At 33.4% G+C, this 14,970-nt stretch overlaps 2 protein-coding genes across 2 annotated transcripts in view; both read right to left on the bottom strand.

The window, feature by feature from the left end:
* LOC110264150 overlaps window positions 1–3,540 on the bottom strand; it is a 6,818-nt gene extending 3,278 nt beyond the window's left edge. Inside the window, exon 1 of the mRNA XM_021105832.1 lies at window positions 2,948–3,540. Within this exon, the coding sequence (XP_020961491.1) occupies window positions 2,948–3,064 (117 nt within the window). The 5' untranslated portion in view covers window positions 3,065–3,540. The remainder of the gene's footprint in view (window positions 1–2,947) is intronic.
* On the bottom strand, window positions 3,659–6,592 carry LOC107647436 (protein LYK2). The gene has a single exon (XM_016351510.2). The coding sequence runs from the start codon at window positions 6,141–6,143 to the stop codon at window positions 4,137–4,139; it is 2,007 nt and encodes a 668-aa protein (XP_016206996.1). The 5' UTR covers window positions 6,144–6,592; the 3' UTR covers window positions 3,659–4,136.

The following is a 14,970-nucleotide window of genomic DNA, read 5'->3' as shown; positions in this document are numbered from 1 at the left end:
AAGAGTGTAAATCTTTGTTACATGATTTTTTGGGTAGATTGTTATCTCAAATTTACCCAAATAACATGATGTAACTAACTAATCTATTTTTTTCTCTTGTTATCACAAACATGGGGACTATTATTACAAACGTGTTATTAACTCACTAAATCCTACTTAATTAGGTCATTTACGTAGAATGTAAATTTATTGATTATAAAACATATGCCACTATTATTATAAGTCTCTAATGAATGAGAAATTTAATGCGTATGTTAGAAATTATGGACAATCCATAATATGTCAGATGTTCATTTTACTAGATATGCAGATGGTTATTTTTATTTTTAAGTGGATGTTTAGTTGATTGTATTGGATTTAAGTAGATACAATGAAAAATTGTCGGATGTTCAATTTACTAGGTGTGCAGATGGTTATTTTTATTCATAAGTGGATGTTTATTTAATTGGATTGGATCTAACTCAAATTCACCTGATTATTTTGCAACAATAGAAGCACACAAGTTCAAAAAAGAACAGAGCATCTATATGTTTGAGACTAGAAAAATATCACACTGTGTCTTATGAATAAAACAAACACGCATCCACACAGATATGATGAGAAACACTTGGTTCTAATAAGATGAATTCTATGATAATACTAATTTTTAAGAACTAAAATGAAATAAATGAAATCTAAAATGCTGCAACATTTAGAAACAATGATTCTATGAGTTTTTGAAGGGGAGCCAGCTCCTTCTTGTCAATCAAACTAAATTTCTGTCAAAAAATATCCTTTATAATATGACACGTAAAGTTAAAATAGTCAATATATGCAGCACTTTGATCAAATTAACAACCTAACTTCAATTATTTTTAAAACAATAGTATTAACTGAGCCAATAAACTTTTGTATCCGATTTAAACGACTCAAATCAAAACCGATTTCAATTTAAGAAAAAAATTAACCTAACTCAGCTTCAAAACACATGACAAAAGTTAACTAACCATCTGTGTGCATAATAAACTAAACATCCGTATTATTTCCAGCAAGTAAAGTAATATAGTATCTATCATATAAAATGGTTTAAAAGATGAACAAGTATCTAATAGTTCCACAAATTTAAATATAGGAGAACAACATAAATTCAACAAATTCAAATAACATCTCAATCGAATTTCTGTTCACACTACCCTAGTTCTAGATTCACAAAAAATATCAATACAACAAATGCTAAGCTGAGCGGTATATTTTCTTCTTTATTTTATTTAAAAATATCCCAACCCAAAGTAAAAAACATATAGAATTAGATTGATTCTAGCACAATTAAAAATATCAACCAATTATTTAATTAACTCACAATCTACATAATAAATCAAACAAAGGCCAAGTACATAACTAAAACAAACACCCATTTATTGAAGAAAACCAACCATCCATATACATGGTTTGTAAGCGATGAATTTAATACTTCTAAGACTAAAGACTTTTAAGATGTGTATAATTGGAAAAATTATAAATAATTTTTAAGAATTTTAATATGAGAATATTATATTTTTATATTTGGTTTAAAGTTTAAAAAATTATTCTCAAACAAGTTTGATTTCAGAAAATTAAAATATCATCATTTTAAATTTCACCTTCTTTTTTAGTATATTTGATTCCCATAAAAATAGAATTTGAATAACAAAATAATACTTAAACCACACACCTCCTTAATGGCAAGTTGACAACAAGATCCGTGGTTGTTGCTACCAATTGGTGATGTTGCCAAAAAATCTTTAGAAGAAGCTCGTGCTCTTGAATATTGTTAGAATATAATTAGGATCAATTAGAATTATTTAGTATATATGAATATTTATTATAGAATATTACGTCTTTATTACGTCGGTGTTTTTCCGTGGTAGTTCCATCTGCGCTTCCTTCCGGCAGTTCCGTCTGCACCCGTTTTATCAGTTTATGCAGTTTTTTTCCTCTTTATTTCGTTGTTTTAAATAAGTTTCAAACTCAAGTGATGAAATAAAGAGGAAAAAAAACTGCATAAACTGATAAAACGGGTGCAGACGGAACTGCCGGAAGGAAGCACAGATAGAACTACCACGGAAAAACACCGACGTAATAAAGACGTAATATTCTATAATAAATATTCATATATACTAAATAATTCTAATTGATCCTAATTATATTCTAACAAATATGATGAAGAAATTCTTAACATTAGTAGTCTTGAATAGAATGGGATTTACCACCTCATATTACCAAAGATGCAAGACACCAGGGTTTGTGGTTTTTGTTATGGATGGTTGATAATGGTAATTAGAGTTGGCAATATATACCCTACTCGTAGATATCCAACGCGAACCAATATATTTGGGTAGGATTGTTTACCCGATCCGCTGTGGGTAGGATAGGATACGGTGTAAATTTGTCTGCGGATAGGATAGAATACGAGTTTAAGTATATTCTACTCTACTCTATTTGTATCCCTAATATATTATATAATGGAGCATTTTACTATATAGATTAAAATTGTATAAAGAGAATATAAATTTTTTTACAGTTATTTTTTATTATTTTATTATTGTTCAAAATATGAATCTTACTTTTTTCAATTCTTCTTTCATCTCATAAAAAAAAAGATATGTAAACTTACATCTTTACTATATAATTTACCATGTAATTAATATTAATGGGAATGAATCTACTATCTATTTTAGATGCAAAATTATCAATAAAAATACCATTCTCACGCATAAATCCCAAGTTTGGAAGACAGTTATAAATTCAGCTCCTAACCATGATAATGATTTTATAGCTGTGGTCATGTATGGATGTTATAGAAATTTGGCTTTTTACAAACCCAATAATAAGAGATGGATTAAACTAATTAAGTAAAATAAAAAACAAACATCCATTTATTGAAGGAAACCAATGATCAGCATACATGGTAAAGTAAATATTCGTGTACCGTGTCAACGATGTTGTTGCAGTTGGCGGTGATGGTGGTGTACCGCCTCCGGCTTGCTTGGTGCTGTTGCTTCTGATCGGTATGTGGCACCAAGAGGGAGAAGAAGCTCCGCGGCATCCAGGGTGTCCGGTGAGGGAGACAGCGACATAGGCGAGCATGGCTGGTGAGTGAAGCAGAGACGGTAAATTAGGGTATGTGTTGGATGGTTAAAATTTCTGAAGTAACAAGAGAGTTTTTTGTTGGGTAATTTGAGTGGAGTTTTTTTTTCTACTTTCGGTGGACCAAGATTGCTTATTCACAAGATTGTCTACCTAACGAAATTATTATTAAAAATAGGCCTTGTGACTCGACCATTTTCTTACATGCATACAATTATTTTCGAAAGTTCATCAATGGCCTTAAGAACTGAGAGTGAGATTTCACCCCTTCCTGCATTCCTCGAGTTTGTAGTCCACCAAGGTCTCAATTTACTTTTGTTTTAATGCCTTAATCAAATGGCTGAGCAAAACCGCCCCCTCGTGTCTACGTCTCTAAAGCTACTGATGAAGATTTCATATCTAATTTGAATGACAGCGGAACACAAAAAGCACGTTTAAAATAATAACGAGCACACAAGTTGCTAAAATTATTGTTTTTCCTTTAGATCATAATAGGTGTCTCACTTTTAAATGTCTCCACTATTAGATAAAAGATGCTCCATTGACTCATAACTAATTCTCTTAAATAGTGTCTATATTATTATTTATCTGATGAAAAGGAAACATAACAAAGTTCTGTGTACGTTATTCTGATTTGCTATAGTAATTACACAATGGAAAGAAAGATCCAAATCTGATCCAACTACATACCAACAGAAAGAAACTATAGCTATGTTAAGTACTAGAGAGTAGAGACAGAACACAACTATAGAAATTGAGAGACAAAGAACTTGTGTTTTCTCTGCCTCCACTTTCAAGAAATAGCAATTAGGTATGCACTCACATCAACAAGAGTACTGAACTTGTATATCCTCTACTATATTTTCTTAGAAAGACAAAAAAATAATTAGAGAAACTTATATGCAGTGAAGTTGATAATTAAAAACCGTTAATGACAATAATTTAAGGATTCTCAAATATCAACTTCATATAAAGACAATTGCACGAGTCATTGCCAAAATAAGCGAAACTTATGTTTAGGATTTAAATTTTCATACAGCATTAACCAATGGCTTGCTAGAGCTTTCGGTGATTAACATGTGGTGTTCCCCATCCGGAAACTCCTCCACCAATCTTGAAATCTTGTCAACAATTTCATTTGCACTTGGTCTCAAAGAAGCCTCATCTTCAACACAAGCCCTTGCAATGTTAGCCAATTCGAAAGCTGCATCGAACGAATAGTTCTCCCCTAAGGCACTATCAACCCACTCCCTCAGCTCACTTGCATTCTTCTCCGACGCCAAAATCGACCGGATTTTATCCGTGAGCCAAACACTCCCTTCACCCTTGTCATTAGGCCTGCTTATGGGTGTTTGGCCGGACAAAACCTCCAACAAAACCACCCCATAAGCAAACACATCAATGCTTGGTGAAACTACACCTTGATGAACAAATTCAGGTGCCAAATAACCAAGGCTCCAAGAAGCAGGGTTTGTGGAATAGAAATGTGGATCTTCAGTTTCATTCTCAGCACACATTGCCATACCGAAATTCCCAAGTTTTGCGCCAAACTCTTCATCCAAGAAAATGTTCCTACTCTTTATGTTCCTATGAACATAGCTTGGGATCATCACATGGTGCATGTACTGCAAGGCGCCGGCTATGTCGAGGCAGATCCGGAGCCTCTGCCTCCACGTCAAGAAACAATAGCATGAAGCAATGAACTGATTCTTGATTGCCAAGCCACCGTGAAGCCAGTCTTTCAAGGATCCGTTTTTCGCATACTCGAAAACCAGGTAGGAATCTGGACCCTCTAGCAAGCTTGTTGTTCCAAGAAGCATTAGAATGTTGGGGTGACGTTGAACTGAGTGGTGGAAGAGGCCGAACTCTATCTTCGAAACGACATCGTTCGTTGTTCTTTTTATTGCTATGTTCTTGCCGTTCAATCGGCCATGGAACACCGGCCCCTCAATGTGATTGCTTGAGCTGAAGTCTTCTGTTGCGTTCCGAATTTCCTCCCTTGTGTATGTCTCAAGGAACATCTTTCGAGGCGTCGCAGCTTCTAGGATCTTCCCCTCGTGAGGTACCTCGAATGAGACTTTTTTGTCACTGGTTGTTCTTACACTGAGATTCAGATGTTGAAGCTCCATATCTAACTCTTTACACTTATTATTGTTCTTCACACTCTGCTTCTTGTTCTTCAATCTGATGAAAAAGAATCCCACTAACGAAGCAATGAAGAGTCCAAGTGCAACACCGGCTAGGCCAATACACAGTTCAGTCCTCCACATTTTTGTTTTCTTATGTGGACTAATCACAGGATTATTAGAGGGTTTAGCCACAGGATTATTATTTAACAATGGAATCAGAAGACATGTAAAAGGTGTAAGGCTTTGAGTTTCAAACCCTTCTGATGATGATAAATTATTTGTAGAAATTATGGATTCTATGGTAACATTAAACTTTGAAGCCAAATTCGAAACCGTGTCGCCTTTACTTACAGGATAAGAAAGCAGAGCCCTTTGTTCTTGAGAAGATGAAACTGGGCATGCACATCTTAATGGAATCAGCAACTTGAATTCTCCGTCGAGATTCGAAGGCGACACGCCGGGGTTTCGATCTTTTATGGCCTTGCAGGTAGTTAAGCCTTCAAGTGATTCAGCAATGCCATGGAAGCTCTCACCTTTGATGGTGGTTTTGGTCAATTCAGCATAGAAAAAACCATGTTTGCTGCACTTGCAATCAATTGGTATTAAAAGGGGTTGATCATTGGAGAGGATTTCAGTGTTTTCTGGAGAGAAACCATTTGATTTTGCTATCACAAAACGGTTAAGTCCCAAGTAATGAGTGAGGTTTGAGAGAGAAGAAAAGTATGGATTTGTGTGAATGAGTGCAAATGTTGCACATTGAATAGAGCTTTTATTATTTTGTATGCAGCTGTAGCCAGATGCATCTGGTGAAGTTGTCTCACAGCTTAAGAGGTCATTCCCCGATGTGGGGACAAACACAAAGAAGAAGAAACAGATCAATGCTTTCATGTGTAAGAAGGTCATGATCATCGTTTCTTCTTCACAATTCTCATAACATGGACACACTGGCCTATTAAAAAAGGGTCCTAATTCCTAAAGCCACCCTCTCTTTCTTGGAGAGTGTATGGTGTATACTTTGGATCTATACAAAAGAGAAGAAATCAAAGAGAAAGATATAACGGAGTTTTTCAAAAGGGATATGAGACAAGATTCTTGAGAATCAGAACGTTTATTTGGACACTAATTTATATTTTATGATAGAAAATTCTTAAATTTTAAGATAGGATTCAATGACTCAAAATATTTATCACATTACACGAAATAAATCCTGTGAGAGAATTATTAACTCAAAATAAAATATATATACGAACACACCTCACTGACTCAATTGCAACACACTCTTTTTGCTTCTTGCTTTTAGAGACTCCTTGGGCTTCAAACCCGCCTTTATATGCAAGTACTTGTGCATGTGAGGGTGGTCATTAATTTTGTTGTGTATAAGATATAAAGATATCACATATTTATAAGCCCTGCTATACATATAAGTCTTTTTAGCTTATAAATTGGCATAAGTTCAACAAAACACACATATTATACTCCCACATTTAAGAGTAAATAAACGAACGTTATTTAACTACTTCTTGTTTCCAAAGCGCACTACTCACCATGCATTATAAATGACTCTTCTTCTTCCTCCTCCATGAAAACGAGTTTCTTGCTAAATTTGAAGATAATGGAACTTCAGAAATACACCCAAACGATTATAGAAATACACCTAAAGGATTACAGAAATACACTCAAACGGTTACATGAATTCACCCAAACGATTATAAAAATACACCTAAATGATTACAGAAATACACCCAAAGGATTACAAAAGTACACCCAAAGAATTTAAGAAATACACCAAAAATTCGTTGAAATATACCTTATGCATAATTCAGAACTCTTTCTCTTTCTTCTCCTCATCTTCTGCTGCTTCTTCTTCTTCAAAAACGATTTCAGAGTTTGATGTCAAAAAACAATGGAAATCAAGAATAACGAAAAAAGAAAATAGAGAGAAAAGCACGTAAATGAAGAAGGAGAAAGAGAAGGCAAGAAACGAAAGAAAAAAAAGAAGAAGAGGAAGAAGAAGAAGAACCTGCAGCAAGAAGAAGAAGATGCAGTAAAAATGTGCAGTAATGGTTCGAAACGCGTTAATATAAAAAACTTGTAAAGACTTGTATAAAAAAACGCTTGTATGTGCAGAATTATTATGTTGATAATAAATATTTTAGATCGACGAAATTCAAGTATACCACCAATATCCGTCTTTTAATATTTTTAGTCGTTGATTTAGTTATAAAAATATATAATAAATTAATTAAAATTATTCGTTAAAATTATTGAAATATCAATATTTTTAAAATATTTAAATTTTTTTTAATATTTTATGTGTATTTATAGGGCCATAGGTGCTATCACATCAGACGGATTGATTTATTTATAGAGTGGGTGCATGCATAACTGATGACGTGTAGAATTTTACAGCAATAGCAATATTGTAGCCTTTTAAAAGATATCTTAGAGCAACGATGTTAATCAGATGGTATTTGAGGACCTAGAGAGAGAACAGGACAAAAAGATTTAGTTAATTAATTGTTCAGCTATATAACCTATGACTAGTAGTATATTTGTATAGAAGTAGTAGTATTTAATAAACTCTCATGGAAAGTAGGGATGGACTTGAAGAGGAAATGGTCCCCACTAATTACAAAATTAATAATTTGATAAATAATTTTGGTAATCTATTCTATTATATAAAAATAGAATCTCTGCATTTAATGATGAAACTGACGTGGCATGCTTCGGAGAGTGTTTCTTGATTTAATTGTTTTAACTCATTCAATATAATTTATTACACTGACTTAATTATACCAACTAATTGATTTGATTAGATATTTAAATATTAATATAATTAATATAATTTATTATAATTTATATTGCTTAATTAATTATATTACATTCATTATAATTCATTATATTAGTGAATTAGTCTTTTCATTTATAAAGTCTAAAATAAAATAAATAAATTATTATTTATTCTAATTAAATTTATTTATATACTATATATGAATTAACGTTAAGTTATAAAACATAGAACTTGTGGATTGTGATAAAAACGCAAATCAGAAAAAAAACGCATACAATTATAGAAGAATTAAATCTATCCTCTTTATTTATTTTTAACCATCGTTTTAGATTTTAATTTTTTTTTAAAACCAGTGATAGTGGAATTTTATTGATGCTAGATAAAATTATAGAAGAATCAAATCATAATTTACATTTATTGATGCTAGATAAAGTTATAAATTGTTGCTCTTTCAATCAAATCATACCACATACAAAAATAAATTAAATTAAATAAATCGAATTTACATCTCTATATAAATCGAATTGAATAAATTCGATTTAGGCAAATACGTAGTAAATTAAATTCATAAGGTTCGAATTATATGCAACTTCTGAATAATTATAATGTTATGGGTATTTTATATAAAAATTAATACAAAAATAATTTAAATTCTGTACAATATTTTTTTTTGTATTTATGAGCTATTAAAAATGAACAAAAAAATATTGTATGAAATTTGAATTTTTTTTTTGTATGGGTTGTTGTATAAAATACTAATATCATTATAATTATTTATTTTGAAACAGAGTACAACTAAGATTTTATTAATAATTTTAAATAAAATATTTTTATAAAATTTTAAAATTTTTTATTATGAGCACTTTTTGTAATTATTATAAATAATTTTATAAAATTTAAAAATGACTTAACAGATGTTATGAGTAAATCGTCTGACAAAAAAACTCATTACAAAATCGGTCGTATATGTGATTAATCGGTGAACCGTTAGAACTGGTCGGTTTTTTTAAAAGGTTTTCGGTTTGTTAATAACTTCTCCAAACGGTGCCGTTTTGACTTAAAAAAAAACTGAATCCCCAATGGCTTAAGCCCGTAATCCATTCCCACTCCCACACTTCTCTCCCCTCCTCTCTAGAATTGATGTGAAAATGAAAGGCCAAATCTATAACAGTTGAGATTCTTGATGAAAATGAAAGGCCAAATCTACATGGAGCTATTCAAAATTACATGGTAAATGGTCCATGTGGTCCGTACAACAAGAATTCACCTTGCATGAAGAATGGTTCATGTTCAAAGTTCTATGCTAAAGAGTTTAGACAGCGAACACTCATTGATGAGGCCGAATTTTTCAAATATAGGCGTACTGATAACGGTCGAACAGTGAAAAAAAGGGAATGTGTACTAGACAATAAGTTCATTGTTTCGTATAATCCAGAATTGTTGCTCAAGTTCGGGTGCCACATAAATGTGGAATACACATGCCAAACAAGTTCTATTAAGTATCTATTTAAGTATGTACATAAGGGTAATGACCGCGTAACAGCTACTCTATACAATGCTGGTGATCCGTCAGAAGCTACACAAGTTGTTGATGAAATTAGGAATTACTACGATTGTAGGTACATTTCAGCATGTGAGGCGGTCTGGCGTCTATTTGGATACGAAATCCAAGAGAAAGTTTGGAAATCATGTCATAGAATGTGAAGTCTTAATGGGTAACAATGTTGGTCATATTGCTCTGATTCCAAGAATGAATATGGTACCAACAAATGAAACCGTCCCAGTTAGATTCTAACGAAGACAGTTTCTTATAATAGTATCGTTTGCCATGACAATTAACAAGTTTCAGAGACAAACTTTATCTCATGTTAGATTGTGCTTGCCCAAACCAGTTTTTACACATGACCAACTATATGTGGCACTTTCAAGAGTTAAGAGTAAGAGATGTTTAAAAATTTTACTTATGAATCATGTAGGAATATCTGCAAATTCAACCATCAATGTTGTTTATAGAGAAGTCTTTGAAAAAATAGGTTTAAATAAAATATTATAAAAATAATCTTTTAAATATAGTCGTCATTATCATTTTGGATTGAATATCATTCTTTCACAATATAATAATGACTAAATTTAAATAATATTATTCCATATGAAACGAAAATGTTTGGTAATCAAAGAAAATCAGCCAAAAACAGTCATAACTTATCTTATTTAACATTCATTACAATCAACATAAAAATATAGTCGAATCTCCATGACATGAATCAAAGGCATTATTTCGCTAAAGCTAGGTCGTTGCCCGGAAGCAACGCGCTGTATGGCTCGAGTACGGTGTCAAATGAGCAAGAGCCGCTGCATCGATGCCCGGATGTAGTGTTAAATGAATAAGGGTTCTCGCGTTTTCGTGAACGGACGAGGGTAAATAAGCTAGTTCACAAAGTAAAAGGTAAAGGTCGGAGCGACAGAAAGTTGAGATTTGGGACATGGAACATAGACACTCTAACAGGAAAGTCCATGGAGGTGGTGGACACCATGACAAGGAAGAAGATTAACATTATGTGCCTACAAGAAACAAAGTGGGTTGGTGCGAAGGCTAGGGAGTTGGATACTTCTGGTTTCAAACTTTGGTATACAGAAAAAGTGAAGAATAAGAATGGGGTTGGAATAATTGTGGATAAGCAGTGGAAGAAGGACGTAGTGGATGTCAAGAGGGTGGGAGATTGGATCATCTCTATCAAACTTGTAGTGGAGGGAGGTGCTTTCCATGTGATTAGCGCCTATGCACCGCAAGTGGGTTCGGACGAACAACACAAGATAAGGTTTTGGGAAGATATAGAGAGTTTGGTTCAAGACATACCTTTGGGAGATAAAATTTTCTTAGGAGGAGATTTAAATGGCCATGTTGGGAGAGAAGTGACTGCATATGGGAGTATTCATAGAGGTCATGGTTTCGGGGTGATCAATGCCGAGGATAAAACTATTTTGGACTTTTTCTCAACCTTTGATCTTCTCATCGCAAATACATGTTTTAAAAAGAGAGACGAACATCTTATAACCTATAAGAGTGGCATGACAAGCTCTCAAATCGATTTCTTCTTGTTGAGGAGAGTCGACCGGAAATTTTGCATTAATTGTAAAATTATCTCAGGAGAGAGTTTGACAATACAACATAGGGTGCTCATCATGGATTTTCGCATTGAGCAAAAGTTGAGGAAAAGACATCATACGAAGAACCCAAGGACGAAGTGGTGGCGGATGAAAGGTGAGGAACAAAGAAGTTTCCTAAGACGGGTAGGAAAGGAGGCAAAGTGGGATGAGAATGGAAGCGCGAAAGAGATGTGGAGGGAGATGGCAGAAGTTATTAGAAGAACAGCAAAAGAAAGCTTTGGTGAATCTAAAGGAATAGGACCAAGAGACAAGGAGTCCTGATGGTGGAATGCGAGTGTACAAGAAAAGATAAAGATAAAAATGGAGTGCTTTAAAGAGTGGTCTTTATGCCGCAACGCAGATAACTGGAAAAAATATAAGGCGGCTAAGAAAGAGACAAAAGTGGCTGTAAGTGAAGCAAGAACAAGAGCGGGTCTCTACTAGTCTTTGGGTACGAAAGAAGGAGAAAAGGTATATATAGAATCGCAAAGAGCCGTGAAAGAAGAACGAGAGATTTGGATCAGGTTAAGTGTATAAATGATAAGGATGGAGAGGTGTTGGCTCAAGAGGAGAAGATTAATGAAAGGTGGAAGAGCTACTTCTACGAGTTATTTAATGAGAGACAAAAGACTCTTATGAGCCTTGGTCGGTTATGCACAAGGGAAGAAGATCAAAACTTTGACTACTATCGAATGATTCGAGATTTCGAGGTAAAAGAGGCTCTAAAGCAAATGAAAAATGGCAGGGCAGTAGGACCTGATAATATTCCGATTGAGGTTTGGAAGGGTCTTGGAGAAAAAGGCATCAACTGGTTAACCAAGCTTTTTAATAAGATTTTAAGGTCAAAGAAGATGTCTGATGAGTGGAGAAAGAGCACCTTGGTACTTATCTACAAGAATAAGGGGGATATACAAAGTTGCGAAAACTATAGAGGGATCAAGCTTATGAGTCACACCATGAAGTTATGGGAAAGGGTGATAGAACGGAGGTTGAGAAAAGAGATACAAGTAACAGAGAACCAATTTGGATTTATGCCAAGCAGATCTACCACTGAAGCGATATACCTATTAAGAAGGGTGATGGAGAGGTATCATAGTAATAAAAGGGATCTACATATGGTGTTTATTGATTTGGAAAAAGCGTATGATAGAGTACCAAGGGAGGTCTTATGGAAGGTTTTAGAAAAGAGGAGAGTAAGGATCGCATATATTCGTGCAATTAAAAACATGTATGATTGGGCCACAACTAGTATGAAGACTCAAGGTGGTGTGACAGAAGAATTTCCTATTAGTATAGGATTACACCAGGGATCATCCTTAAGTCCATACATTTTCACGTTAGTCTTGGAAGTATTCACAGAGCACATCCAAGAGCCTGTGCCATGATGCATGCTTTTTTCCGATGATATCGTCCTTATGAGAAAGTCAAGGGAAGACCTAAATAAGAAGTTGGAGTTATTGAGAGAAGCTCTAGAAGTGTATGGTCTGCGCATAAGCCATAGTAAGACGGAATATATGGAATGTAAGTTCAGTTTGAGAAGGGAAAACCTTAATATAGAGGTAAAGATTGGAGAAAACATCCTACGAAAAGTTAAAAGTTTTAAGTATTTTGGGTGCATCATACAAGATAATGGAGAGATTGAATATGATGTAAATCATAGGATCCAAGCAGGTTGGTCAAAATGGCAGAGTGCATCTGGTTTTATATGCGACAAAAAAGTGCCTTTAAAACTTAAAGGTAAATTCTATTGCACCGCTATAAGATCAGCTATGCTTTATGGTACGAAGTGTTGGGCGGCTAAAGGGGAGCACGAGCATAAGTTGAGTGTGGCAGAGATGAAGATGTTGAGATGGATGAGTGGTCATACGCGATTGGATAAAATAAGGAACGAAGATATAAGGGAGAGAGTTGGAGTAGCACCCATTGTGGAAAAAATGGTTGAATCGCGTCTCAGGTGGTTTTGATATGTGAGAAGAAGACCGATAGAACATCCAGTTAGGAGCGTGGATGAGATGGAAGATGGACAAGGGGCGAAAGGCAGAGGAAGACCTAAGAAGACCATCCATGAAGTGGTCAAACGAGATCTACATGTAAACGGTCTCTCTGTTAACATGATACATGATAGAGTACAATAGCGTTATTTGATTCATGTAGCCGACCTCACTCAGAGAGAGAGAGAGAGAGAGAGAGAGAGAGAGAGAGAGATTGGCAATGAGTTTTTGAAATGAAGTAGATATTAAAAGATGAAATGAAAAGTATGGTAATAGGAAAGTAGAGTGTATGTAAGATGTTAAACATTTTGACTTGATGGGTTAAAGCATCTTGGTACTAAAATCCAAGCGTTGGCATACAAAACGCCAAGAATATGAATAATTAAAAAGATGCCAATAGACGTAAATTTCAACAACTACGGTCTCCCATCGACGCAAAAGAAGCTTACAAGGATAGCACTGTGTCTCTCAAGTACATGCAACTTTTTACATATAAAAGCAAGAGGGCATTTCAAGCATTAATTAAAGAATGGAAAGGCGCATATATAGAGATTTATGTAGAAAGGAATATAATCTTTGAAATGATGCAAGTGGTGGAATGTGAAAATGCAGACACAAGAAGAATAACCATGATGCACGGTAAAGTTAAGGCATGAAAGAAAGGCTAGGGAGTAGAGAGGTCACAATAACCATTCATATCCTATGTTGACAAACGCCACATTGCCATGTAAAAAGACTCATAAAACCAATATCTTTATTTCTATTTCTATCTCTATTTATTAGCGGGACCAATTTTTGTTTCTGTAAAAATTTTGCTGGTCTCTATTTTTAATCTTTTTGTCGAACTTAAAACAAAATGTAAGAATATATTATTCTCAAGTGGCTATTTTAAAAAATAATTTTTAAATATATTGAAACAAATACCAAAATAATAATTGGAGCTAGGTTACATTATTCAAACCTGAAATTTTAAAATCGTGTAATTGGTTCTAAGAAATCTGAACGATACTCTAGCTGTGATGAGGTGTGCAAATTGACACGCACGGATACAAATAATACACCATAAGCATACAGATGCTACGATACAATTTTTTTAAAATGTTGTGTTGTGTTTGATTCAAGTGTTTGGTATGTGTTCCATCCATGTTCTATATCTCTACTTCCTAGGCCTTGCAAGATAGCATAATAATGTTTTCATGTTATATATATATACTAGAATAATACTATACATTTAAATTTTTTGGTTAATTAAATCCAATTAAGTTGATCTAACAAACATAACCAAAATCAATTATGATTAGCATTATTTCAAATTTTGTTGTTTAACTTAGTTAAACTTAATTCATAAAAAGATTTAAAATGTGTAATATTACTTTATATACCAACCCTCTCTCAAAATAAAAAATAAATTACTCTTTTTTATATCTCTAATGATTATTAGATGAAATTATTTAATTTATTATAATTTACTTATCTACATCAACATCTCACTTATTACTTAGCTTTATAACATGATATATAAAAGGTTTAATTACTTTTTAAAGGTGTTCATGGATTGGATCTGATCCGTATATTGATAGTGTTTATCTGAATTTTATTCGAAAATTGCGAATATAGATCTTATCTGTCGATTCGCATATATCTACGGATTCGCAAAAATAAATAAATAAGTAAATATTCTTTCTATAATTTATTTCAACTAATAATTATTATATATGCTGTATTATTTTATTTTTATTATTTTAAAAAAATATATTTAATATTATTTTAAGAATAAACATATTTAAAAGAATAGAAAAAAGAGATT

Source organism: Arachis ipaensis, chromosome B06, assembly GCF_000816755.2.
Source record: "Arachis ipaensis cultivar K30076 chromosome B06, Araip1.1, whole genome shotgun sequence".
NCBI lineage: Eukaryota > Viridiplantae > Streptophyta > Magnoliopsida > Fabales > Fabaceae > Arachis > Arachis ipaensis.
Note: the sequence above shows the minus strand (reverse complement) of the source record. Positions and strands in the feature narration are given on the sequence as shown.